This window comes from Aythya ferina (assembly GCF_964211825.1).
Source record: "Aythya ferina genome assembly, chromosome: 16".
Lineage (NCBI taxonomy): Eukaryota > Metazoa > Chordata > Aves > Anseriformes > Anatidae > Aythya > Aythya ferina.
The window spans coordinates 3,557,322-3,581,553 of record NC_140315.1 but is presented as its reverse complement, the minus strand read 5'-3'; the positions used below and the strand labels follow the sequence as shown (position 1 = coordinate 3,581,553).

Below are 24,232 nucleotides of genomic sequence, written 5' to 3'. Positions count from 1 at the left end.
AGATTATTTTTTAATGAGCAGTAAATTCTTGCCGGGAGACATAAGAGTACATCTGGCTTCCAGCCGGACTGCCGACGGGGAGGGATAGAGGACACTGCCCAGAGCTGCAGAAGGCTATCCAGAATTCCTGGGGCTGCAGGCACCTGCCACAGGCATCGCTCAGCCCTGGCACCAGCAGGAATGATGCAGCACCCAGGGAATCTGCTGTGAGGCTCTCACCATGCCACCTTGAATTTGAGGCTGACTTGAAACCCCAAATCCTGATCTGCGTTGTTCAGCCTGTTGTGCAACTGTACTCCAGCTGGTTTCAGCACAGTTGCTGTGCATTGGCATGAACTAGGGTGGAGCAAGCCCTGAAGAGCCTAATTGTGTCCTGTGAGCCACGTCTGAACGTCTCATGGCACCAAAATATAATCTGAACACGTGGTTTGAGACTGCTGGGAAAACATCAGCCTTCTCAGATCCCAGGACAGACAGATGCAACTCAGCAAGTTTTATGTTCATCTGCACACACTTCTTCCAGAGAGGAAATCTGACCCACAGCTGCTCCCCAGTTCAAACTCTGTAGGTCTGTTTCTTAAGAGCTCCCTGGTACAGAGGCCATATATCCAGACCGGGTTTCATCTCCAAACCAAGCAGGCAGACCCAAGCTTCTGCTGTTAGTGACTATGAATGAACTGGGGGAGCCAAAACTGCACAGCCTCTGGGAAGCACTCCTTAGCAATATTTGCCCATTATAAAGCACACCTATCAGGTGGATAGCCAGGTGAACCGTACACAGGAAAACTGATCCCTGCTGCAAGAGCCAGCTGTATTCATGTATAACCCTTAGCCATGGATTACGGACAAGAAAACCATTTCAATAACAACAGCAGCAGCTCCTCCCCTAGGATCCTCTCCCAAGGGTGGCTACTCACGTGTGCAGCTGGGGTAGCCGTAGAAGCCCAGGGCGCACTGGCTGCAGGTGTGCCCTGCAAAATTCACCTGGCATCGGCACTGGCCAGCTGGGCTGCAGTTGTTGTCCACCGCACCTCGGGAATCACAGGAACAGGCTGCAAGAGCAAGACTCTCGGTAGTCTGAGGGAACACACGAGCTATGGCCAACCACTGCTGCTCTGAATTGTTGCTCAGTCCCACAGGAAGTAGCTATTTCCATCAGAAATGAATTAATTTCTTAATTCTCCAGAGAGACGGGGAATACTTCCATCAGAAATGAATTTTCTTAATTCTCCAGAGAGATGGGGAATACTTTAATTTAAAAACATAGCCATACCAGGAAAATGCCCCTGAGAGGTTTTTACAGCCAATTCAATGTTCCTCAGCAGTTTAGTAGATTAATGCACCAATGAGAGATAAAAAGGCAGGAGCTGAGACATCAGGTCACAGACGGGTTGGAATAAGGAAACGTGACTGATAAAAAAAAAAGCTTTGTCCTTCAGGCTTTGGCACGATCCATAACCTGCAGAACAAGCCTGCCAAATTCATTGTGCAAATCACATGGGTTTTCATTTTGGGAAGCACCAACATCTGAGAAAAGGCGTGTTTTTTGGAAGGTGACAGGCCAGCAGGAACTGAGTGCTAACCCTCATCAAAACATCCCACGTGAATAACAAGAATTTGAGGCACGCTCATGCGACATGCACGGCTGATGGGTGCTGAGCAGGGAGCTGGGATGGCTTCTCTCCTCTGCGTTCAGCTACACATCACCTCACTCTGCCATGAGGAAACCTCGGATGCCTTTCAGCTGCCTTGCCAACACGGAGCCAGCTTGTTCCTCTACTGAGAGGTGTTTTGGGGAGACAAAGCACCCCGTGCCTTTCAGGGCAGCACTCTGACACGTGGACATCCCCCCCTCTTCACCTCAACGCCGTGCTCTTACCGTAGCAGTGGGGGTAGGAGTGGTGCCCAGCGCTGCACTGCTCACACCTCGGCCCGGCAAACTCAGGCCTGCAGAAACACCTCCCAGAGGAGTCGCAGCCTCCCGGCAGCGTCCCAACAGCGCTGCAGCCGCACACTGCAAGAGAGAGAAAACGTCTGCTCTGCTCTGGGAGTACAGGACAAAGCTCGTGGTAAAATGGGACTTTTTATGAAGCTCTCAAATGGGCATGTAGGTGCTGCCCTAAGCATTCAAACTGTTATCTCTGCAAATTTTTGCACATTCTCCAAAATGCCCACAACACCACTTCTGGTATTCCTTCAAAACCCTACCTGCAGGCTGACTCTGCTGTAACATCTACCCTAAAGTTGGCAGAGGCAGACTGCTGCTGTCACCCTGACTGCCACTATTTGTGCTCACTTCTTACTATCTTTTTTCCCAGTAAAGTATCTGTAAGCAGGGCAGAGACTGTCTTCAGACAGTTTTTCAGACCTGATGCACTCTGACCCATTTGCAGAGCAGAGACACGCACGCCCCCCAGGCCCCTGGAAGGACGGATACTCACGCTGGCACAGCGGGTAGTTGAAGTAGCCGGGAGCGCACTGATCGCACGAGTGCCCTTCAAATCCCGTTCGACACAGACACTGTCCTGTCTCGCTGTCACAGGTGCCATCGTACTGACCGGGGCCGGAGCACTGGCAGGCTGGAAAGCAACAAGGACACTAGTTAATTAAGCAGTTACTAGTTAATTAAGCGGTTTTTCTTCCTAGGAAAGGAACCAAGCTGCCCGTTCTTCTGGGGTGGAAATGCAGTCACTGGACACACCACAGGGGACACGGCTGACAGTTAACATGCCCAGCCCATAGCTCACATCCCTACGGAATTTCTCAAGAGCACCCCGAGGCTGGATGGACACTGGAGGGTTAGGGCTGGGTGGAAAATACCAGCGAAAGTCCTGGGAATTTGTCTCTTGGAAGTAGGGCTGGAGAATTCCTCCTCCCCAGCACAACCTGAGGATGGGGAGAGGCATGCTTCTCCCCGGGAGAGAGGCCAGCAGGGGGAGGCTCGAGGCCGCTAACCCGGAATCACTCACGCTGGCAGCTGGGTCCGTAGTGGCCTGGAGCGCACTGGTCGCAGTGTGTCCCCTGGAAGTTGGGTTTGCACATGCACATCCCCACCCGAGGGTCCTTGCGACAGGCGTTGCCTTCCGTCCCACCGGCGTAGCAATCACAGTCTGCAGGGGGACACAACGAGCAACAACACCGTGCTGTCGGCTGAACTCTGTGCCCCAGAAGTCAGGGAAGGGGTTGCAGTGAGAGGTGACAGCTTAGGTTTGCCCCCTAACTTAGGTTTGCTCCCTAATAACGTTCCTATCGGATGCAAATCTTTTAACCAAACCCTGCTCAGCCGACCAGCACGGCTGGCTCAGGGGGTTGCAGGGTGACTGGGAAATATCAGCATCATGCAAGGTGCAAGGTGCTGGCCTGCAACAGGGCAATGCACAGGGCAGGCAAACAATGACTGCACAAACCCAGGAGGCTGATTTGGTGCAGCACTGCCCAAGAGCTGTGCATGAATAACCAAACTTCACCTAACCACGGTGGGGTTTGGGTTCCTTCTCTGGCCACTCTATGCTCAGCTGCATCTGAGCCCTTCTCACTGTCAGGGCAGGCTGGTGCCCTGGGCCAGCAGTGCTGAGGCCCTCAGCCAACCCTGCCTCCTGCAGTAGCACAGGGGGATGGGCTGGGGAGGGAAGTGCAGAAATCATCCAAGAACCAGAGGAAGGGGGAGGCAGGGAAATGGGAAGGGAAGTGAGAAGTTCCAGCTCAGGAAAGAAAAACCTGCCTGGAAGATATGGAGTTTAAAATATCAGAAGGAAGGAAAAGGTTATCTCCAGCACGCTGGGGAGCATGAGACAAAGGAGGACTCAGTGGGAAAAGAAACAAAGACAAAGGGTGAGATCAACTGAGAGGGGTGATCAGAGAGGAGGGAGTTGGAGGGGAGCGTGGATGAGGGCATGGGTGAACACTGAAAACAACACAGGAAGCAACACAGAGCGAGCAGCCGCCTGTGGATGCTTCCCAGGAGTTTGTGCACTTGTGGCATTGTGCAGCAGGGCTGTCAGCGTGGACCCACTGTGCCTTCCACCACACGGAGAATGCAGAAAATGCAGGTGTGGCACAGGTACAGGTGTGTCCCAAAACCCAAAGATTAAGATCTGGGAGAACACAGCTCGAGTTCCACCTCAGCCACAGCCCCTCCATGCTTTTAGGGTGTTCCTTACAGAGGGGGACATCCCCACTTGGCCTGGACCCACAGTTACTTTGCCCTACAGCTGTCTCCTCTCTCAGAACCACTCTGTTTCAGGGCTGTCCCTTATAACGTACAAGGCCAGTAAGCTGAAGACCTGATCTCGCATTAGGCAGCGAGGTATAACAGTAATAACAGCAGGGTGATTGCCAAAGCAGCAAGGAAAATTGCAGTGCTTACTTATTATCTGTCCCGCAGGGAGCACTTGTTCTCCGGTATCGTTGTAAGCGAAAGCTGGAACAGCTATTTGGAGAAAGAGACACCGCACAGGTCATTGCACACACTCAAAGAAACCCTGTCAGAACAGCAATGGGTTGAGGGTCCCAAAACTGAACAGGCTGAATGTGAAACACATAACGAAGTGCAGACATCCCGCTATATAAAAAACAATTACAGCCATTTCAGACCCGGGCTCTGGAAGGATGTCTTTCTCTCTCCAACACAGAAGTCAGCAGTCAGACTCTAGGCAGACGGGAAGTTCCCACTGACTACAGGGAGCTGGGTTCAGCTCTGCTCTGCTCCAGCCTCCACTGAGGCCGAGCACAGCTCCATCCACACCAGTGGGAACCACTCCCGAGACTGGACTGCCAACGTGGTGTGAAGGAAAGACCTCTAAAGAGCAGCCACAAAGAAAGCTTTGACTACTTCTGTGCCCGCTGGGTCCATGAGGTCCGAGACCTTGCTGTACTTACGGTAGCAGTGGGGGAAGTCGAGGTATCCCTCGGCACAGGCATCACAGCGCTCCCCAGTGTAATTGGGCTTGCAGTAACAGCGGCCGGTGAGGTCCTCACAGGTGCCATCGGTGAAGTCAGACTCGCAGTTACAGCCTGCAGGGAGGGACAAGCAGCAGTGGCCATCACTGATCAAGACCCTTGCCAGCCACAAGCACTGCAGGGGCATTGCTAAACCACAGAATATCTGCAAGAGCCCCCACCATCCGATATGAATTCCTTCCAGAAATAAAAAAGAGTGATTTTGAGAGGGTCTGGCTTAGAGGCACAGCCAGCAGTGGTTTGTGGCTACTGGCTGAAAGGGCACAGAGACAGCAGCTAAGATTGGATTTCCGTGGGGGTACAGCAGAGGTGACAACACAGTTTTAGGTCACTCCAGCCTTGGACACACCACCACTTCTGATTTCATGGGTGCTGCAGACACGTACAGGCTGCGTGTGCACACACGCTTCCATGGACAATGCCAGCTGCAGCAGGAACTGCCCACGTGGCCCCACTTCTCATGGTGCTGGACTCCTTACGCCAGAAAAATCTCTCATGCCAATCCCCAAACCACCCTCCCCAGCGTCACCAAGTCCAGGAGGGTGTCTGTAACCTGCGGAGGAAATCACACTCACGATAGCAGATGTAGGGAGAGTCGATCGGGTGGTCAGGGGAGCGGTAGTATCCTGGGATGCACCTCTCACAGTTAATGCCAGTGGTGTGATGCTGAAAGACAGGGGGTTAAACAGGCATCAGTTCCTCTGCCTGCAGGACAAGATTCATGCTCATCTGCCAGATTTACTAACAGCTCAAGGGCCCAGAGGGAGTAACTCGGGAGTGTCAGCAGTGACTGCAGAAACACACACACAAGGATCTGCAACAGCCTTTTCCACCAGAGCCCCTCAGGCCTACCTGGCAGTCAATGCAGACACCTCCCCCTTCGTATCTGTCTTCACGACTTTTGCTGGCTTTGTGGCGATCCACCTCGGGGTCGTAATAGCAGTCATAGGCGTGGCCATTGCAGTTGCAAGCTGAAAATACAGAGAGATTTTAGCCAAGTCATCAGTCCTTGGAGGTCCTTCTGTCACCAGCTGGATCCCAAGATATTAACGCTTCCTTGTGGGTTTGATATTGAATGGGTTACATTTCCATGAGGAAACTCGCTTGCATGCATCTGGGGGAACACCCAAGCTTCCAGGGATCTTCCAGTTCAAAAGCACAGATGAAACAGCTCTTTCACAAGGTCTAGTTTAAAAATGAACAAAAAAAACAATACACACAAAAAAAAAAACATGACGGCAGGCACAAAACCAGAAGAAAAATATGTGCAGGCGTGTAGAGACGAGAAAGAGAAATTACCCAACTTTGGGGCCTCAAGTAGCCTGGCTTAGAGGGCAACATTCTTGCTTCTTTTATCCCACCCAGGATGGAGGTGAGCTGTAAAGTTCAGCCTGCTGTCTCTACTAACCCACAAGAATAAGATCTAACTGTCCTTTGCTGCCCTGCACTTAAAAGAGATCGTGCAGTGTAGCTGTGCTCTGTGCTCTGCATTCCCAGTGCTGCATAAATTCCAGTGTCGGCGTTTACCAAAGGTTTCTCCGGACAAATAAAGATGTCCTGTATGTAAACAGACCCAAATGCAATTCATCTTGGAGACAGAATTGAGCAACGAGACTTGCCTGTGTGAACCCTTGGATATGGAGGAGGAACTGGAGCGTGAGCAGAATCAAAGCCCTGTACAGACCTTGCGGGCCTCCCTGTGCGAGCCTCGACTAAACAAAATTAACCGTCGTGTAAACTCTCTCAGCAGCACTGCTGATCTATGCTGCACCCAGTGCTACACACCACAAACCACATGATTTTGGTGAAAGACTTCGCTGCGCTGCAACGCCGAGGGGCCGGGGAAGCGTGGCCAACCTGTGCTCTGCGAACCGCTGGGAAAAGGAAGGAAAAACCCGGCTCCAACTTACGCTGGCATTCGTTTGCGCTGTCGGCAGTGGCAGGCTTCCACGGGAACTGGTTGAAGCCCGGGCAGCAGCGGTCGCAGGACCCGCCGCAGGTGTTGTGCTGGCAGTCGCACTGCAGCCTGCGGGGGAGAGGAGCGAGGGTCAGCTGAGCCTGGCGCACCGACGGGGACCTGCCGCAGAGCCCCGCTGTGCGTAGCTGTCACCAGGCAGACAGACCAATGAGCAACGTTTTGGTAAAGCAAATATTTTGGGTAAAAGGCTTCTAAGGCATTTTTGTTACTTCTGAGTTTCCCTTTTTTTTTTTTTTTTTGTGTGTGTGGAAGGAATAAACGAGCACGGAGGCAGAGAGGGATGGGGCCATGCGCGTCCCATCCTCTCGGCCAGGTGTACCTGTGCTTGCAGAGAGGAAGGCTGGGGAATGTGAATGAAGTCTTTTAGCAGAAGCCAGCCCACGCTCCCCGTGCAATGCACCTCCTGCTTCCCCAGCCAGCATGGGCAGGGCTGTGCTGGGTAAACAGGCGGCTCCTGAGGCGCCGGGCAAGAAATCTCGACAGTTGACCGACAGATCTCATCCCTGCTCGACCACGGCACTGATTCATTAACAGCAGTGACATCATCTCCAAAACCTCCACTTAGCAGAAGGCGATCCCCATCCAAAACAAATGCTTTCTGTTGTATTAGACTTATGGATAATACAGCATGTTCCAGCTTTTATCTGTGCAATTACTCATTTCCCCTCAGGGCTGGCCTGCCACTCCCCTCTCTCCCTCCTCCACTGCTTTTCCATTCAAAAGCAGTGTTTAAAAATAAATCTATTTTTTAAAAAACATCAGGCACAAATGGCGTAGTGACTCCGGATGAAATACAGAGGTACAGACACACTCCGATGGCTGCAGTGAGTTGGGAGTGTTGTGTTTTCCACCTACACAGATTTTGAAGATGTGGGACCTGCAGGCGTGTGTACGGTGAATAGCTAGGCAGAGGCGGCAGCATGGGGCAAGTGAACTCATTTTAATGAAATATGGAATGACATGAAAGTCTGGGAGAAAGTTCAGGAGTTTGTTTCAGACAGAGAGGATGAGGCAGCTCCCACCTCTGCTCCCAGCTCCACGGGCAGCCCTCTCCTTGCAGATGCCATGAAATGCTCAGCTGCAGTCAGCTCTCTGCGCACTCATGCCCTGTCCTTACCCACATTTTTGGACTGAGCCATGGCCAGGAGAGTCCAGGCAAGAAACCACATCCCTTAGGGGCTGGCTGGAGTCTATGTGGCAGAAATGAGCCCCAAAACATCCACTGCAAACTTTGTTCTTCCCATGTTTTGGAGATCCAAGAGGGAGACCCAGAGAAAGGCAAACATTGGCCCCGTCTCTGTAACAAAACCACCCAAAGGCCTCTCTCACCTGGCTGACCACTGCCCAATGCCTCCGAGGAAACAAAATCTTCTGATGCTTTTTTTCCATGGCAGCAGCTGGAGACTAACCCCAAAATATATACGTGTTGAAAAAGATGGTCACTGAGTCAGGAAACTTATAAACCTGCTGAGCAGTATTAATCTCCCTGGCAGGAGGACATGGCTCCAGCCACGCATCTCAGCTCTTTAACATCTGAGATGTTTGAAAGGCATTGGTTCAGTTCCCAGAAGGCGAAAAGATGGCCCTCAGTGAGTAAGAGGCATGTTTCAGATGAAGAAGGAGCTATTTATTTACTCTGCTCCACGGAGTTAGCAGTGACCTCTCAGAGAGCTCATCTATCACGGCAGCTTTACTGCACCTTGTGTCTGGTCCATGCTGCTAATGAATTATGGACGAACGTTCACAAGCTATAATATTTACATGTTTCATTGATTGAATATATACAAGGAAGAAGAGGGAGCGGCTGCGTTCACATAGCACACGTATTTCCTGGCCATCCAGCCGTAAACATAAAACCACAACCTTCCCACTCGAACTGATGCTCAACAACTGCGGGTAAACAGTCTGCAGAGAGTGTCTGTGTCACAGCTGAGAGTGGCACACAAGTGCTGCTGTATCTGGATTGGGCCAGAACAATATAAATTGAGTCAGAATAAATTGGGCCAGAACAGGATAAATCCAGCAGGGGAAAGCATTCCTGACTTCCTCCCACAGATCTGCTTTCTGAGCAGCCAGGCCTCTGTCTTTAAATACCACCTTGCTGGTTATCTTCAGCATTGGGCACAGAATCAGCAGCTCTGCTCTCTTGTTGTCTCTCCCCTTGCTCGTACGTCTGTGACAGAGCAATGAAGGCACAGAAACAGGAGCTCTTATCAAGCAGAAGCAAAGCGCTCACAGGGTCCTCCCGAGCTCACATCCACGGCAGCTGCATGTCAACACACGGCTCCTGCCCGGGCCCTCAGTTTGCAACATGCCGAGTCCTTGCTGATGCTTATCTCTGCTCGCAGGGTTTGCCAGGAGCAAGGTCTGTGCCTGATCCTGCTGGTGCTCACCTTCACCCAGGAGAACTTTACTTCCCAATGCTAAATTCAGCCCGTTTGACTGTTGTGTAAATAGAGATGGGTGTAAAAAGTGCAACAGACCCTTAAGGGGGCTGTATCTGCCCTCGCAGCACAGGGCCTTACACACACACACGCTCACGCCAGATGTGCTGCCAACATACCGTGTCTGGAAGTGCAGCCTCCGTAACTTGGCACTTGAGAAAAACTTTCCTAAGCTGGATAAACATCATCATTTATGGCCAGGAAGTCAGCTCACGAACATGCTCCATCATGTCCTAAAATCTCTGCCAACATTTCTAGCTCACCTCACTTCTATCAGAGTGCTCATCCTGCCTTTCTGGGCAACGGGAACAAAAAGCGGGCATGTGCTGGAGCGGGAAGTTAAAGCGAGAGGCAGAGACCTCCCAGACAGGCTGAGACATAACTGGGATTTTTAACAGGGCTGGGCCAAATCACATTCCTTGCCTCCCTCTGTTTGCATTTCCTTGCCCTTTCGCCGTGGCATGTCGGCGTCTGAGGAGGCAGGACATGTGCAGCAGACACCCCGCGCCTCCCACTCGGGGTTCTGGACGAATGACACAGTCCTGACAGCTGAGGCCGAGGACACGAAGGGACGGCGTGTTCCAAGCCCCAGCTGCCCCTGCGATGCCTCGGGTTGTGTGGGGTTGGGGCAGGTATTGCTGTGCTGGCCCCGTGCTGTGTGGGGACGGGAGCGGTGGGATGAGGCCCGGCAGTGCCTGCCTCAGTGGGAAGGCTGCACACAGCTGCTGCTGAAGCCTTGGAGAAATGGCAGGGCTTCACCAATTACTTGTTTTCTCAACCAAAATGCTGCCCCCGGTATCATATTTCCGCTGACTTCTCTGGGCTTGCCAACAGGGTACAGTAATGCCATGAGAAGCTCTTCATTTGCCCAGCTTCTTTGTCCTGATGGATCCCCAAGGGCCTCACAGATGTTGTGTGCTGGCTGTGCAAAGCACCCAAGGAGGAGATGGCTTCTCCTCTAGGCAAGTGCGATCTGCTCTGGGTGAAACGCAACAGCTGCTCGCTAACAAGTGCTGCGGCTTTAGGAAACAGCTTGGGGCCTAGAGGGAAGATGCCAAATGCATTCACAGTGAGTGGAGGAGATGAATTCCGGGAGGCAGCGCAAGTCATCAGCAGAAGTGGCATCGAACAATGATCCCAACACATCTCTCCTCCCTTGACTCCCCCTCCCTTCCTGGAAAACCCTGAGCCATCAACGTCAAGGCATTTCCATGTTAAAAAATGACTCTGCTCTGGTACACGGGTGCACAGTGCATCCAGCAACACCAAAGTCTACAATGAAAACAAGGAACCATGCACTCAAATATTTATGAACTTTCCTTTGTCGAGGAGTTAAGCACACTGACGCAGACTTGCTTTTCAATACATCTTTGTTTTAACGGTTAGCAGCTTTTAATCTTGGCTGGGACTCACTGGAATTTTATTTTAGAAGATCCAAAAGCTCTACATGATCCTTATGAGAAAGTAATATAAGCTTCCCTCGTCCAGCTGAATCTACCCATCCCCTTCATAAAGGCAACATTCAGGATGCAAACAGATGGCTAAGATGCAACACTTTCATGGTTTAAAGAAGCTCTTTGGCATTTCAAATTGCTGAGGCGGATGGGAAGAGCCCTATGAGCCAAAATTTAACTGTTTTGCATGCTCTTGTTCTTTGCAAAGAGTATTTGTTTGGCTACATACACAACTTATCTATGGTTCTGTGAGTACAACTGAACTGCAGCCTCTATGTTCTTGGGAGACCATCCACGTATGAGGGCATTGCCCCAAATCTTAAGAAGCCATGTGGGAAGTAAGAGTCTTCTAAGAACGTGTTCAGAACACAGCCCTGGGCTTTGATGAGAAACCTCCTTGTTCAATAATATTGGCTCTGCGTGCTCACCTTCCCACTCCAGCACTCTGTCCCCATGGGGATGGCAAAGTCACGTACAGGGAAACCACACCAGGGAGCTCATCTGTCCGAAAGACAGATGGGCAAAACATCTTTCACTTTTGCTACTTTGGCTGAACTGGTTTCTAGCTTGTTCCCAGGACAGAGCCAAGAGCAACAACACCAGCACAATTACGAGCTCAGGATGGGACTCAGCTCACACTGCTGTATTTCATTCGTAGAACAACAATTAAAATGCTTTTACACAGAACTGGTACTTTGAAAAACATACCTGTAAGGGTCGTTGGGGTCTTTGGCATCACAGACATCTGCATGGCCATGGCAGACACAGCGCCCTCCAATGCTGATATCTTTGATGCTGTAGTAATACTGGAGAGCACAAGAGAAGTTGGCCATTAATATATTTATGAATAAGCTTCACAACTCTCCTCCTCAGGATTCAGCAGGACTTTATTCAGTAAAATGACACGTTGGAACATTTTCCTTGTATCAGAAAGCCTGACCTCATAGGGTGCAACATCTGCCTATGGTAAGACCTGCCACCGCTAACAGAGCCCATGAGCTACAAACCAGGTGTCCCACACAGCCAGAAAGCTCTGTGGGACACCAGGAAGTGGTTCCCAGTTTCATGCTGTTCGTGCTAAGATCAGCTCTTCCCAACCAGCCTCCAGCTCCAGCCACAGCAGTGGTGGCACCCACTGCAGACACCTTCTGCATGGGGAGCCCAAGGAAATTCCTTCCCATGGGCAACATCCAGGGATGTCCTTTCCCTAGAGGTGGCACCCAGACCCCTCAAACACTTCCTCCTCACGAGCAAGAAGTATCAAAGTCCGCCTTACCCTCCTGGTCACTGTAGGGTCCCTTAAAGCTTTGCCCATCAGGTGCCCAAGCAGCGTGTTTGTCTGCAGGAAGCGCAGTCTGATGTTGGTGGCTTTTGTGAAATTCCGCAGGAGAGGAGAGTAGGAGAAGTTCATGGCTCCCGGGCGCCCGTTTACGAGTGAGACAACAATCTGAGAACACGAGGAAGGAAAACAAATCAGCGTCATCCTCTGATACGGGAGGAAAATAATCTCTCCCTCAGCTGAACCCAAGCTTTACCCTTTTACAGGACAACTGAATCAGTTCCCTGCTGGTCTTTTATTTGTCTTAACACTGAGCAGTGTAAGTGGCGTCCAAAAGCCAAGTGGGAACCATTTGATGTGAGCACTTCCAGTCACTGAGAAAACAAAACTAGAAATCTGTTGCCTTTTTACACAATTTAACAACTGCCAACAAAATCAGCACTGAATGTCTATTCCCTAAGCAGATTTCTAGCATGAAACATAGCACGGCTCTGTCCTTCATGCCCAGTCATTGTTTGTACCAAGGCTGCTGCCTTCCCCTTGGAGGATGAGCAGTTCTGAAGTCTCCTGTCCAATGCAAGCACCTGCCCTGCTCTGCCTGCTTTTATTACCTGCCCTTATGGAGGAGTACAGATTTTAATCCAAGCACTCCCCAGTATCCAAGTTTTTATTATCAGGCTCTATTTTCTCCTCCACTTTGCTGTCCTCCTCAAAAGCCTACTGCTGACTTACATTCCTCTGTAAAGAGAAATACTCCTGGGTTATCCACACTTTGCTGCCACTCCTCTGGGTTAGCTGGGCTGTGGGCAGCAGCAGGGCAAGGGCTGAAGAGCCCCCAGGACTCATGCCCTGAGCACAACCAACTGGAGGCAGTCAGGTCCCTCCAGACTGCTGCACCCCATGGCTATTTTTCCATGTAAATAGAGGCACAAAAAAAGAAGCAGGCAACAGGAACGCTGCTTCCATCAGCCTGGTGGCACAGCCACAACCCAAACGTCCTGTGTGTTCTACCAGGGTTTGTATGCTGGGAGGACAGAGGACTTTCTTCATCCATACAAGGAAGAATTGCCCAATGTCTCCTAAGAGACTCTTCCACCTATTTCAGCGGTCAGTCACTTCACTAGTGTTTTTTTTACATCCACAGAAACCCTGGGAGCCCCGGGGGATGACCATGTGCAGCGGCTCACCTCCCCATTTTCTAAAGGCACGATCCGGGAATATTCAGTAGTGCAGACAGCGTGGTCGTCCTTGGTGATACGATCCACGGTGTGCAGTCCAAACTTCTCAATGCAGTCCCTCTTGGAAGCTGTATCAACCAGAGATGAAAGCAGTAAGGGGAAAGGAACAATTCAAAGCACTGTACTGATTTCTCCATGCTGGCCAGCAGGAAAGAAGGGTCTATACTCTTTGTTAAGTGCTTACTAGGTAAAGATTGCTTTGCATCAACTCTCTTGTTGATAACACACTTGTGCTCCACTGCTGAGAAAGCAGGGAGTCGCTGTGAGAGTAACAGGCATCATCAGAAATTCCTCCAAATCACCTCACTGCAGTGAATTAACTCACAGATGGAAGGTAGGAAATGGGCATTACACCGACTGTGACCACCTACCAAAAACTTGCCCTGCAATTTCGGCATTAAGCTGACAGTTTGAGCTCTGACCCTAGTCTGAATTTGTTGTCTTCATTTGCTGATGTGGAATTTGCTACGCTGCTCCTGCTGAACTGAAGGTCTGATTGCTACACCTGGTCTCCAGCAGCGTGGCCCTGCTCTGTATACACTGCTGTGGCAGCAGCAGGGGCTGAGCTGCATCCTCGTGGAAATATTTTAGCTCTGGTGTCTCGCCTCCGAGCTCTGCTCCACCAGGTGCTGCTGTAAAGGCAGCTTATCCGAAGCCCCGGGCGAGGAGGAACCTGTCACTGCTGTGAGATGATTGATCTCCAGAGCACTGCCGTGGCTGAGCACGGAGACGGGATGCTCAGCAAGAGCAGCTCCTTAGGAAAACCAAAAATCTTTCCCAGCTACCTCAAATCTCCATGGCTGCGTGAGGCAGAAGTCGGGCACTCTGGCTCTGGCACCAGCTGGGAGCGGGCATCCTTCATGTCCTGTCCCCATCTGAAACGCTGCGTGGGGAACCCTTCACGGGGATAAACACCACCATGAATCTCACCCCGGCGCTCCCACTTCTTTGGTGGCCAAGGAAAGCAGGGAGGATCCGCATTGCCATGCTCCCTGCAGCCCCGCTCCCCCAGACCCCATCAGCTGCCCTAACAGATGCTTTCCACAGCATCATTTCTGCCCTCCTGCTACAGAGCTGAGCCCAAAAGCACTTCAGTGCTCTGCCCGGGACAGCCTGGAGAACCAAACACCTCCCACCAGGGCCAGTGTCACCCCCGGCCAGGCTGGCTGGCGTCTCTGCAGAGCGCTTACAGCTCTGCCAGCTGCTTTTAACCACCCTAGCGAACCGCACAGTGTTTTTGTTAGACCACCTACAGAATTCCCCAAGCCTAAAATAAACCTCTGCAAAGGACTCGTCGTGCTAGCGAAGCCGGCACGTTTCGGACCAGCAACCTCTTTATTTCCACGGGAATTTTCCACTGGGCTGCGTGGTTACATCTCGCTTCTTCTCAAGGGGGGTTGGCGTGGACAGGGCTTGGGGTTGCAGGAGGGAGGAGAGCTCCAGATGTTGCAGCGCTGCCACTACAAGCAGGAACAAGTCTGTAGGGCAAGAGCTCTGCCCCAGACCGTACAATAACAGAACTGTAATGGGCCCCAAGAGAGGCACTACAGCTGGGAGGGAAATTCTCCTTACAGAAGAAAAAAAAACAAAACAAAACAAAACAAAAAACAAAACAAGCAACTTGACAGCAGCGACTCGCCCCTAGCACACGGCAGAGGGGAAAATCTAAGCGCTGGAGAGGAGCTGCCATGCCAAGGCAACGCAGCACACAAAATGCCTGCGGCTCCTTCCTGCACAAGAAAAGGCCAGCAGAGCTAAAGCACGGGCTGACAGGTAACTCAGAAATACGAGCCCTGAGGGGCAGCCCAGGGCAAGGCCTCTGAGTGCTCCGAGGTCCCTCCATGACAGGTTTTAAGCTCTGGTCGTAGATCTTAACTCTCATCTTCTCCCAATTAGTGCTGCTGCTTCTGGGCAGGGGACAGTGGTTAATGCGCTCCTCAGACCTGGCTGCCCCACAGACCCCGTGGGACAGATTGCCAGAGAACCAGCTGCTCCTAAAGAGATCAGGCTTTAATCAGAGAATTGGGAAGGAGGGAATTCAAACGCACGGATGGATTTCTGGAGCCTCCTTGTCCAAGTGCCTCCTCTGATCCCATCAGGCCAGCAGCAGGGCAGCGACTCCCCACCCTGCCCAGGCTGCATCCCAGCTCTGGTAAGCAGGAAGGGGAAGGGGAAGGGGAAGGGGGCTGCTTTCTGCCCCCAGACTTTTGGGTTCCTGCAGCCACCTGGAAGTGAGCTGCGGGTTTGTTTCTGGGGAGCCGAAATCTGCTAGTCTGGGCATGGTACAGGGCAGGCAGACAGACAGGAGATGGAAAGAAATCTGAGGTTCTGCACCTAGACCAGCAATGCCCAAGCACTGACACCAATGCCAGCTTTGGCATCTAGAGATTTGGGTGGGCACCAGTGACAATACCTTAAAAAATATATTTAGAAAAGCTGTTCTCCTGCCCTGAGGAGCACCACAACCTCACCCAGCTGCTACAATCCGAAACTCAACTCTTGTGGCCTTACTGGGCAGGAGACACATATCACATCATGGCAGTGACCCAGAAACAGCTCCAAAGCAGCCTGGTGCTTGCACTTGGGCTTTCTTTTGGCTTCACTACGCTGCAGCTCTCTCGTAACACTGCCGTACTTACAGGCAAAATACTGCCAGGGCTCGTAGGTAAGGCCGAAGTCAGTAGATCGCTCCAGCACCCAGAGGTCAGGACGAGGAGAATTTGCGAATTTGATCAGGACATACGCCACGTGGAAGAGCTGAAAGAGAGGAACACGGAGTTAGTCGGCTGCTCAAAGCTTCGTGAAAAGCAGGGGGAGCCTGGGGGCTCCCGGCTGAAGAAAGGAGTTGCCGCTTTGCAGAGCCCGCTGCTCACAGGCAGCTCGTGGAGCAAAATCCTCCGTATCTAAAAGGATGCTGATACGACACGGCTGCGGGAGAGAGACAGATTAGGGAGCTCAGCTCCCACGAGTCCGAATGCAAACAAAACTCAGACTTTGTGGCTACGGGCCCTGCTCGGGAGGCTGTGCTGGGCGGCTCCTCTGACTTAGCCTCAACTGAGCAGGTGGCACCAGAAACCAGTGCCCATGTCCCGCTGAGGAAACTTGTGCTGGTCCCACCACCAAGCTCTGCAAGGAAATCACAAAACGCTGCAAAATGCTACAAAGCCTCAGGCTGCTCTTGGGGTACCAAGTGACACCCCGAACTGTTAACATCTGCCCGGAGCCTGGAACACCCCGTGTGCACCTTGCACGTCATACCTCAAAACTAGATTATTTTTTTTTTTTTAAGGCTCTACACTTGGCAGCTCTGCTGCACCCACACAAGCCACATTTTGAAGGTGGTTGCAAAAAAGCCCCGTGACTGCTCCTCTCCCCCAGGCACCGCAGGTACAGGAGGGCAGGAGCCCCACTTGGCTCCAGCACAGCTCCAGCGCCGGGCTGCCCCCGTTCGTCTGGACACTGACGTGTGTGCACGCAGCCTTGCCAAGAATAAAATAAATGTACTCTGTAAAGAGCTAAAATGTCAGCGCTAGAGAAAAACAAAAGCCCCAGCAGAACTTCCCTTCCCCGGCTGGCACGGGCTTGCTCCAAGAATCCCCACTCCATCATCCTGTCACAAAGTGATATTTAAAGGCAAATAAAGTTCTCTTATCAGAGAAAATTCCTAACATCAAAACCAACCCAACAGGGAGTTCGGCGCTCGAGAAACGGAGATTTACGGCTCAGCAGCCCCTCCTCATACAAAGCTGGTACTGTACGAGCATATATCCCCCAAGGATTACCCGGGACACGTCTGCAGGGAAGGAGAAGGCTCCGTGCCTGCCTCAGCGCGGGGGCACCAGAAAGCTGCCTGCACCTCGGCCTGCCCCAGCCGCACACGTCGCGGAGTCAGAGGGCGAGGATTAATCAAAACAGGCCTCCAAAACAGCCCTGCCAGTAACTAGGCTTTATAAGGGGAATGGAAGAGGCAGGGAAGAGGCATTTAAAGCTACCAGGTCAGCCATGAAGCACACACCTTGCTACAGCCACACAGATGAGGGGGTCTGAGCGCTTTTAGGGTACAGAGAGGGGACGGCGCAGCCCTGCAGGATGGTCCCGGCTCTGTCTCAACATCAGCAGGATGCTGCTGACACCAGGACAGCCTCTGCTCCACTCCCCAGGGGCTTCTGTGGTCCCACTGCGGGCTGCTGGCACCCACCCTCACACCTGGGAGATGCTCGGGGAGCCCCATTGGGCTGGGGAAGCCGCGGGTCCTGCAGCACCGCGGGGCTGTCGCAGGTCCGAGGCCGTTCTCTGGCTGCCAAGAGGCAGGAGCGTGGGGTTTGTGAGCACCGGTGCAATCCAGAGCGAAGAAATCAAAACCCAGCACAGCTCCCGGCTGCCAAAAGCCTCGTGAGCGTGTCCTAACTCCATCAGGTCCCGTCCCCAGGGTCTGCCTTACGAGCTACCAGCACTGAATTTAGGATTGATTTTGCAGTACCCAGCCTGAAGTGGCAGAAAACACCCGATAGTGGAAGAAGCCACAGGGTAAAATTCCTTCAGTTGCCTTTAATGCACCGTGATGGACACCACCAGTCAGGTCTGAAACACACTTGGCGTTGCCCTCAGCCCAGAGGACACATCCCTGGCACAGCAGCACCGCGGAGTTTTGCTCGTGGCATTTCTGTCCTGCTGGGGGACCCATGCAGGCACGATGCTTCCCAACAGGACACGTTGTTTTGGGCACTTCCCAAGAGCAGCATTCGCGTTTCTGTTCTCACACTTCGGGGGAAATGCTTTCAATGAACAGCAGCAACCCCAAAGACGGAATTAGAAACACGAGGCACGTCCCTGTCCTCTCCATTTATCTTCTCGCAAAGACAGCCAGCCACGAGCTTACAGTCAGTAAATCCCACGGAGTTTCTGTGGGGTCCTTCTCGCCTTCCAGTCCGATGCTGGAAAGAAATGTCCCTACCCAAACATCCTCCAGTCCGAACTCCTCGCGTCCTTCTGGCTCTCAGCAGTGCTCTGAGTCACGATGCAGCCACAGCAGTGCCTGGTGAGAGGTTGAAACTCGACTCGAAGCCAAGCCTGGGGCTCAGCGCTCTGTAACGGGAAGCCAACAGCCAAAAAAAGGCCTCATGTTGCCGGCTGCACTAAATACCCAGCATGCTAACTTATCTCTCACTGCAGCATTTTGCAGGAAAGAACCAGAACTGCTGGGTCCTCGCTGCTTCAGCCACAGCTCAGCCAAAGCCCAGCTCAGGTTCTCCTACCCCACTCCTGCTCCCGGGGCCAAACACCAATCCCTGCTCCATGCCCCAGAGCAGCGTGAGCACTATGCTGGGACACATCCCTCCCAGCTGGGACAGCAATTTTGGGACACAAAGCAGGCAGCCAACATCTCACACCCTCTTCTTTCCAGCTCGTACAGGCTAGGCCCATCTCTAGTCGGAGCACAGAAAACATTCAGGAGGCTGTGACCGCAGTGAACCTCCCCCTGGAACGGGACCCACATCCTGGTATTCAGAGCGATGTCTCGTCAAATCTGCTGAGTCCCCTGCCTCGCCATCCTTATCTTGTAGAGTGCGACAGCCTGCCGGAAAAAAATCAAGGCAGATTGCTTGCTTCAAGCGCACGTGCTGAGAAAACTCACAAAGATGGAGCAGTCGCTCCAAAAATAGAGCTGGCAAAAAAGCCAGACTTTTTCGTTCCATGTTTAGTTCCAGTACAGTTCTGCCCCACCAATATTGCAAGAGAAATGGTTGTGTTTTTTTTTTTTTGTTTTTTTTTTTTTGTTTTTTTTTTTTTTTCCAGAGCCTTTATTTAGCTCCTATTATCAGGCAGATGAATAAAAAGCTCTGTGCTCCCAGACTCTTAGGCAATTTCTTTTTCCCTTCTCCACAGGGCAGGGAGGTGCAAACCAGCTCTGATGCACACACTTGCCTCCAGGCAAGCAGATCTCAGGCTCTCAACATCTCCAAAAAAAACACCAGGTGCAACTCAGCCCCCCTTCATTTCACACAGTGAATCCTCAGCCAGGACACTCAGCCAGGGGTATTTTATGGTGCCATCTCCCTGCTGGCAGTGGTTTTGGAGCCGGTTTCCACAAGGACCATCGCTCGCAGTGCCTGGAAGGACGAAGCCAGTCCCGGAGCCAGCAGGGGAAGGTGGAGGTGAGGGCAGTTCCTCCACCTCCCTCCCACTCTTCCCTCTGCTTATCTGGGCACTGGGCAGCTTTACGAGCACCAAAACACCACGGAAATGTAATTCTGATTTCTGCCCACTGCTAAGATTTTGAAGAACAAAACTGAGGACCTGGGAGGCAAGAGAAACCCCGCTGCTGTTGGGGCAGCGCATCCTCTGCCCACCCGTCAGCACACAGCAGTGAGCTCCCCCAGCTCCTCGTTCCCTCTCTCCAGGCACTGATTGCAGTTTTCCAGCCCCGGGAGACACATGTGAAAACAGGACAGCAAACCAGAACCAGCCCCATCCCGAGTTTCTTTGGTGAGGTCTCGCTCACACTCCTCCAAGGTGCCGCAAAGCCACACGGCAGCATTTAGTAAACAAACTACATCCCGGAAAGCCAGGGAGCTTCTGACTTGCCCTTGAATTTCTCCAGGTCAGCACCCTGCCCCTTTTAGATCTTCTGCCTCTAATCATTTATTGTCATTGAAGCAATGGGTTTACTCATTAACTGCCTGGCTGAGCTTCAGCTGTCCCAGAGCAGCGTTATTTCCTCCTAGCCCAGCCTTCAGAATCCTTCATTAAAATATCTGTGGTGAGCTGCTGGGAGGTACGTGCCTACATTTAGTCACACGAGAACAATTTCAGCCCTCCTAGGAAGCAAAAACGGTGCTGGGGCTGTTCCGACGTGGCTGCAGGGACAGGTGACCACCAAGACTCAGGGGAAAGGGACTGAGCTCTGCACTGAGCCATTTTCGAGTTTTTCTCTTAAAACTCAAGAGTTTGAGAGAGATCAAAGAAAACCCTCTCCTGTTCTCCACGGGCTGGGAACCAGAGACCAGCACAAAACCTGCTCAGTGTCATAAAGCAGCAGCAACCCAATGTTTTATGATGGTATTTTCTGAACGGTGCCTGTTCAGCCCCTTCCTAAGCAGCATGGCTTTTGTCAACAGCCGATGGACAGCTTTCCACAAAGGATTTTTTTCTTTAAATGCCGCTTCTGAGAAGGATTTGGCTTGTTCGCCGATCTCACACACAGCTCTGCTTTATCTTCGCAGCATCCTCCTGGGCGAGCTGTCCCTCCCTGGGCAGTGCCACGCACGCCTCCTGCCAAAAATCCTTGGGGGACCAAATCCGGGCACCCGGCACGAACCAGGGCAGAGCGGTGCTGCTGCGAGGCTTAGGGAGCATCCAGCAAGGTCCTGGGGCTGCAAACAGCCCGTGTGATGTGGCTACACCCGGGGGATGCTGATGCATCAGCCTGGACGTGCTTCAACACACACGTGTGCTCAGCCCCAGCTCACAAGCGTCGCCTCTGAATTCAGGAGCTGGTTTCTGTGCTAGCCCAGCAGCCAGCCTGGTGTCGCCGAAGCCAGACGCGCTCATGGGGCGTGCAGGTGAGCATCACAGGAGGCATCACAGCAGAGCAAAACGCAGTCAGGGCGGGAGGGGATGGCTGGAATTCCTCGAGAGGATGCTTCAGCCACTTCCAGATAAGGATTCGCCCACCCCAGGCTTTCACTGGGCATTAGGAGATATCCGGCACTCGGCTGAGACGCCCTTTGCACTTTCTAGGCTGGTAGGAGAGGTGTAAGGTATCTGCTTAGAGACAAGACTTAAATATTTGTCTTTAGCCCAAACTTGAACTAGCACAGCCCCAGGGAAGGGCTAAGTGGGCTTTTCTGCCACCACAGAGCAGATGCCCTTCGGTACCCCGCACAGGGGGATGGATGCTGGCCCCCAAGTCCAGCCCAGCCCTGGAGCAGGCTGAGGCACCCCGTGGGACACAGGGAGGAGCGGGTGCCCCCACAACAAGGACTGAAAACCTCCCAGTTGCCTTAATCCTCCTGCAAACGCCAGTGCGAGCCCAGCACCATGGGGCAGTAAAGATGCCCTTAACACTCCCTAATCCTTCAGCGATAAGATGGATAAGATCCCATGACCGTATTCAGGATTTCAGGATCTCAGACTATTTACCTTGAGGTGTTGACTCTCTGTGACTGTCAAATGCTTCCAGGAAGATTCTGGGAATGGTTTTTTGGGAGCCAGCTGTTCTGGGAGAGCATCTGCATCGTAAGCAGCTGGCAGGATTAGGGGCAACTCCCACTGGGCTCCTCCAAAGGGCTGCGCTCCTCCCAGGAAGGCCTTACTTGCAAAGAGGGGTAAGGAAAAAGGGACTCAAAGAAGAAAAGGGGAAAACGAACTCGTGCAGAGCCACCTGATGTGCACAAATGAAGACAGTGAAGTGCTCACCAGCAGCTCCAGGCAGCTAGGTGGGCAACGATGCCCCCCAAAGACCTGCTACTGCAGAGGAATTTCACTGGGAGTCACTCAAATCCTGCCGGCTGACCCAAGCCAGCCACCTACACAGAGATGGCTTTGAGGACACACAAAAAAAACGTTCTTGGAGCTGATTTTTCAAAGGCTCTTTGTACGTTGCCTTAATTCTGCTCCATGCATCTACCAGAAGCGTGCTGCTGATTTCAGCAAAAAGAAAACTGTGCTAGCAAAGAGTCTACTCGCCCCAAAATATACGGAAAAACGAGCTTCTCTATAAATAGAGGGCTCAGGGAGTTCCTGCTTGCTAATCCTGATGGGAGTGCTTGCATCCTAAATCTGAAATCGCTCAGAAAGCAGGACTGGGGGACGCGATACGACAGCAGTTATTTGAGGCAGCGAGACGCAGCTCTCTTCAGGGAGCTGTCACTTCTCACGTAGGGAGAGTCTTTTTTTGGTAACTCCGCGAGAACTGGTCTCTCTCTGCTCTGTTATTCTTAGGAGGCTTTCTGTATGGATTTCAGCACATTTCTGAAATAGCGTCTCGCACATTTAATCACCGAATGCATTCAGGACGTTCGTTTTGCATAATACGAAGCAGTAAATAAATGAAATGAAGCAGTATATAAATGAAAAAGATAAACCGTGAAATGAGGCCTCCAAGGGAAAGTTTTTTACAGCTATTGCTTCTAAATGGTTATTAATAGAGATCCAGCCGCCTCCTTCTTTTCCATGTCATGACAACAGCTGGAAGCCAAAACCAATTGCGAAGAGCAGCAGTGGAAGACCCAGCGGGCAGATGCGATTTTATTTGTGCCCCACGAGCCTCAGAGATTTACTAAAGGGAAAGCATTGATGCAGTTTTTAATGCCAGACAGACTTGAAGAGCTAACAGGGAAAATATCTCCAGGTGCACCAGTACACCAAGGAAGACTTCACCACCAGACAGCGCGCACGTATGGAGGAGGGAATGGCACAGTGTGTGCCACTACATCACAGTTACAAAACCAGCCATCCGCTGCTCCCTGGGTTATAGGAGCTGGTCGGGGAGGCTGAAGGCAGACCTACACTCACCACTCTGCAGCCAGGACGGCGAAGTTCAGTGGCAGCATCCTCCGACAGCCCTCCCCGAGCTCACAGCCCATCTGGCCCCGGCACAGCTGACGGAGAAGGCGTCTTGGCGCAAACAGCCATGGGATGTGGACTGAGACAAACCAGGCATTTCTGCTGCATTTTTCAAAGGGTTGTGGAGGAGGGAGAAGGTCTAATTTTAATGAAAACCATGTCCTCCTTTCTTTCCCCCAGTAACCGACCATCTCTGTGCAGCAACCACTAGCACGGCCTGGAGGAGAGCCCGGCCCAGGCCCCATCTCCTGCTGCACTGACCGAGGCTGTGGGCACAGGGTGGGACCTCTCAGGGGATCCATTCCTCAGACAGAGAAGAATGAGCTTCATGTTGAGAGCTCTCTTGTAACAACTGCCTGGTATCTCCTCTTTACCAATGTGCAGTCTAATAGGGTTGAAACTCTGACCTTGAGCACAAGGAGAAGAAAGAATCCCATTAAAAGATCGTGTTCATCCCTCCTCCAGCCCAGCACAACACTCCTATGAGAGGATTTCACCAAGAGGGTGTCAGATTGGGAGCAGCACCAAGCTCTTTCCCATCTCCTCTGACTGTATTTTAACAGCTCTTGGTTAATTTGGTTAACGGCTCACCCAGCTGTGTGCATGCTGAGGTGCGGACAACGAAGCGCCCACAGTCACGGATTGCTCTGCTGGTAAAACACACAGAAGGAATCCGTGACTTTGGCAGCAGCCATAACAAAACTCATCATGAGACACGGCACGCTGCTGACCAGGTGTATGGGCACAGCTGGCACGATGCAAAGCGTTCATGTCCTGACAAAGTGAGGCCTCAGCAGACCTGCGAGCGGAGCGGCCTCCCCCAGGCCGAAGGCTCCCACACAACCCAGGAGGAATTTCAGCCTGCGCTGGGCCAAAATTCCTCAACTTCCTCCCAGCAGCAAGCAGCAACTCGCTAAGCAGTCTGGTGTGACCTTTCATCCTGCTTCGTTTCTGCTCCGCAATCAAAGACAACCAGCACAGCGCAGCGCGGCCTCCTGGGTTTGCCCAATTTCTGTATGGGAACGGTGTGGGCACCTGAAGATCAGCTTGGGAGTGCTCATCTTCATAAATAAAAATACATAAAAACAAAGCACGGTGGTGTAACGCAGGGCACCTTCATCTCACAGCTCACCCCCAAGCTCAGTGATCACCACTTGTGGTTAAATGGCATGAGAAAAAACGGGGTTCCTGCCGAGGAGGAAGCCCTATGAGGGACCTCGTGACTCAGGGCAGGTATAAGAGGAAATCCCTTAATTTGACTGAGATTTAAGTATTTTTAGAGCAAAGTACGGATGATGTCATACACCTTTGAA

General features: G+C 52.1%; 1 protein-coding gene across 5 annotated transcripts in view; it reads right to left on the bottom strand.

Moving 5' to 3' along the window:
* The window catches only part of LAMA5 (laminin subunit alpha 5), an 84,066-nt gene that overhangs the window by 33,925 nt on the left and 25,909 nt on the right, over nucleotides 1–24,232 (bottom strand). For all 5 annotated transcript variants that reach the window (XM_084537918.1, XM_084537919.1, XM_084537920.1 and 2 more), the window contains exons 3-15: nucleotides 15,992–16,109; nucleotides 13,302–13,420; nucleotides 12,112–12,282; nucleotides 11,544–11,641; nucleotides 6,870–6,985; nucleotides 5,812–5,930; nucleotides 5,535–5,625; nucleotides 4,879–5,013; nucleotides 4,367–4,429; nucleotides 2,970–3,110; nucleotides 2,442–2,579; nucleotides 1,880–2,014; nucleotides 918–1,052 (exon numbers count right to left, since the gene is read on the bottom strand). In XM_084537918.1, the coding sequence (XP_084394044.1) occupies nucleotides 918–1,052; nucleotides 1,880–2,014; nucleotides 2,442–2,579; nucleotides 2,970–3,110; nucleotides 4,367–4,429; nucleotides 4,879–5,013; nucleotides 5,535–5,625; nucleotides 5,812–5,930; nucleotides 6,870–6,985; nucleotides 11,544–11,641; nucleotides 12,112–12,282; nucleotides 13,302–13,420; nucleotides 15,992–16,109 (1,579 nt within the window). The remainder of the gene's footprint in view (nucleotides 1–917; nucleotides 1,053–1,879; nucleotides 2,015–2,441; nucleotides 2,580–2,969; nucleotides 3,111–4,366; nucleotides 4,430–4,878; nucleotides 5,014–5,534; nucleotides 5,626–5,811; nucleotides 5,931–6,869; nucleotides 6,986–11,543; nucleotides 11,642–12,111; nucleotides 12,283–13,301; nucleotides 13,421–15,991; nucleotides 16,110–24,232) is intronic.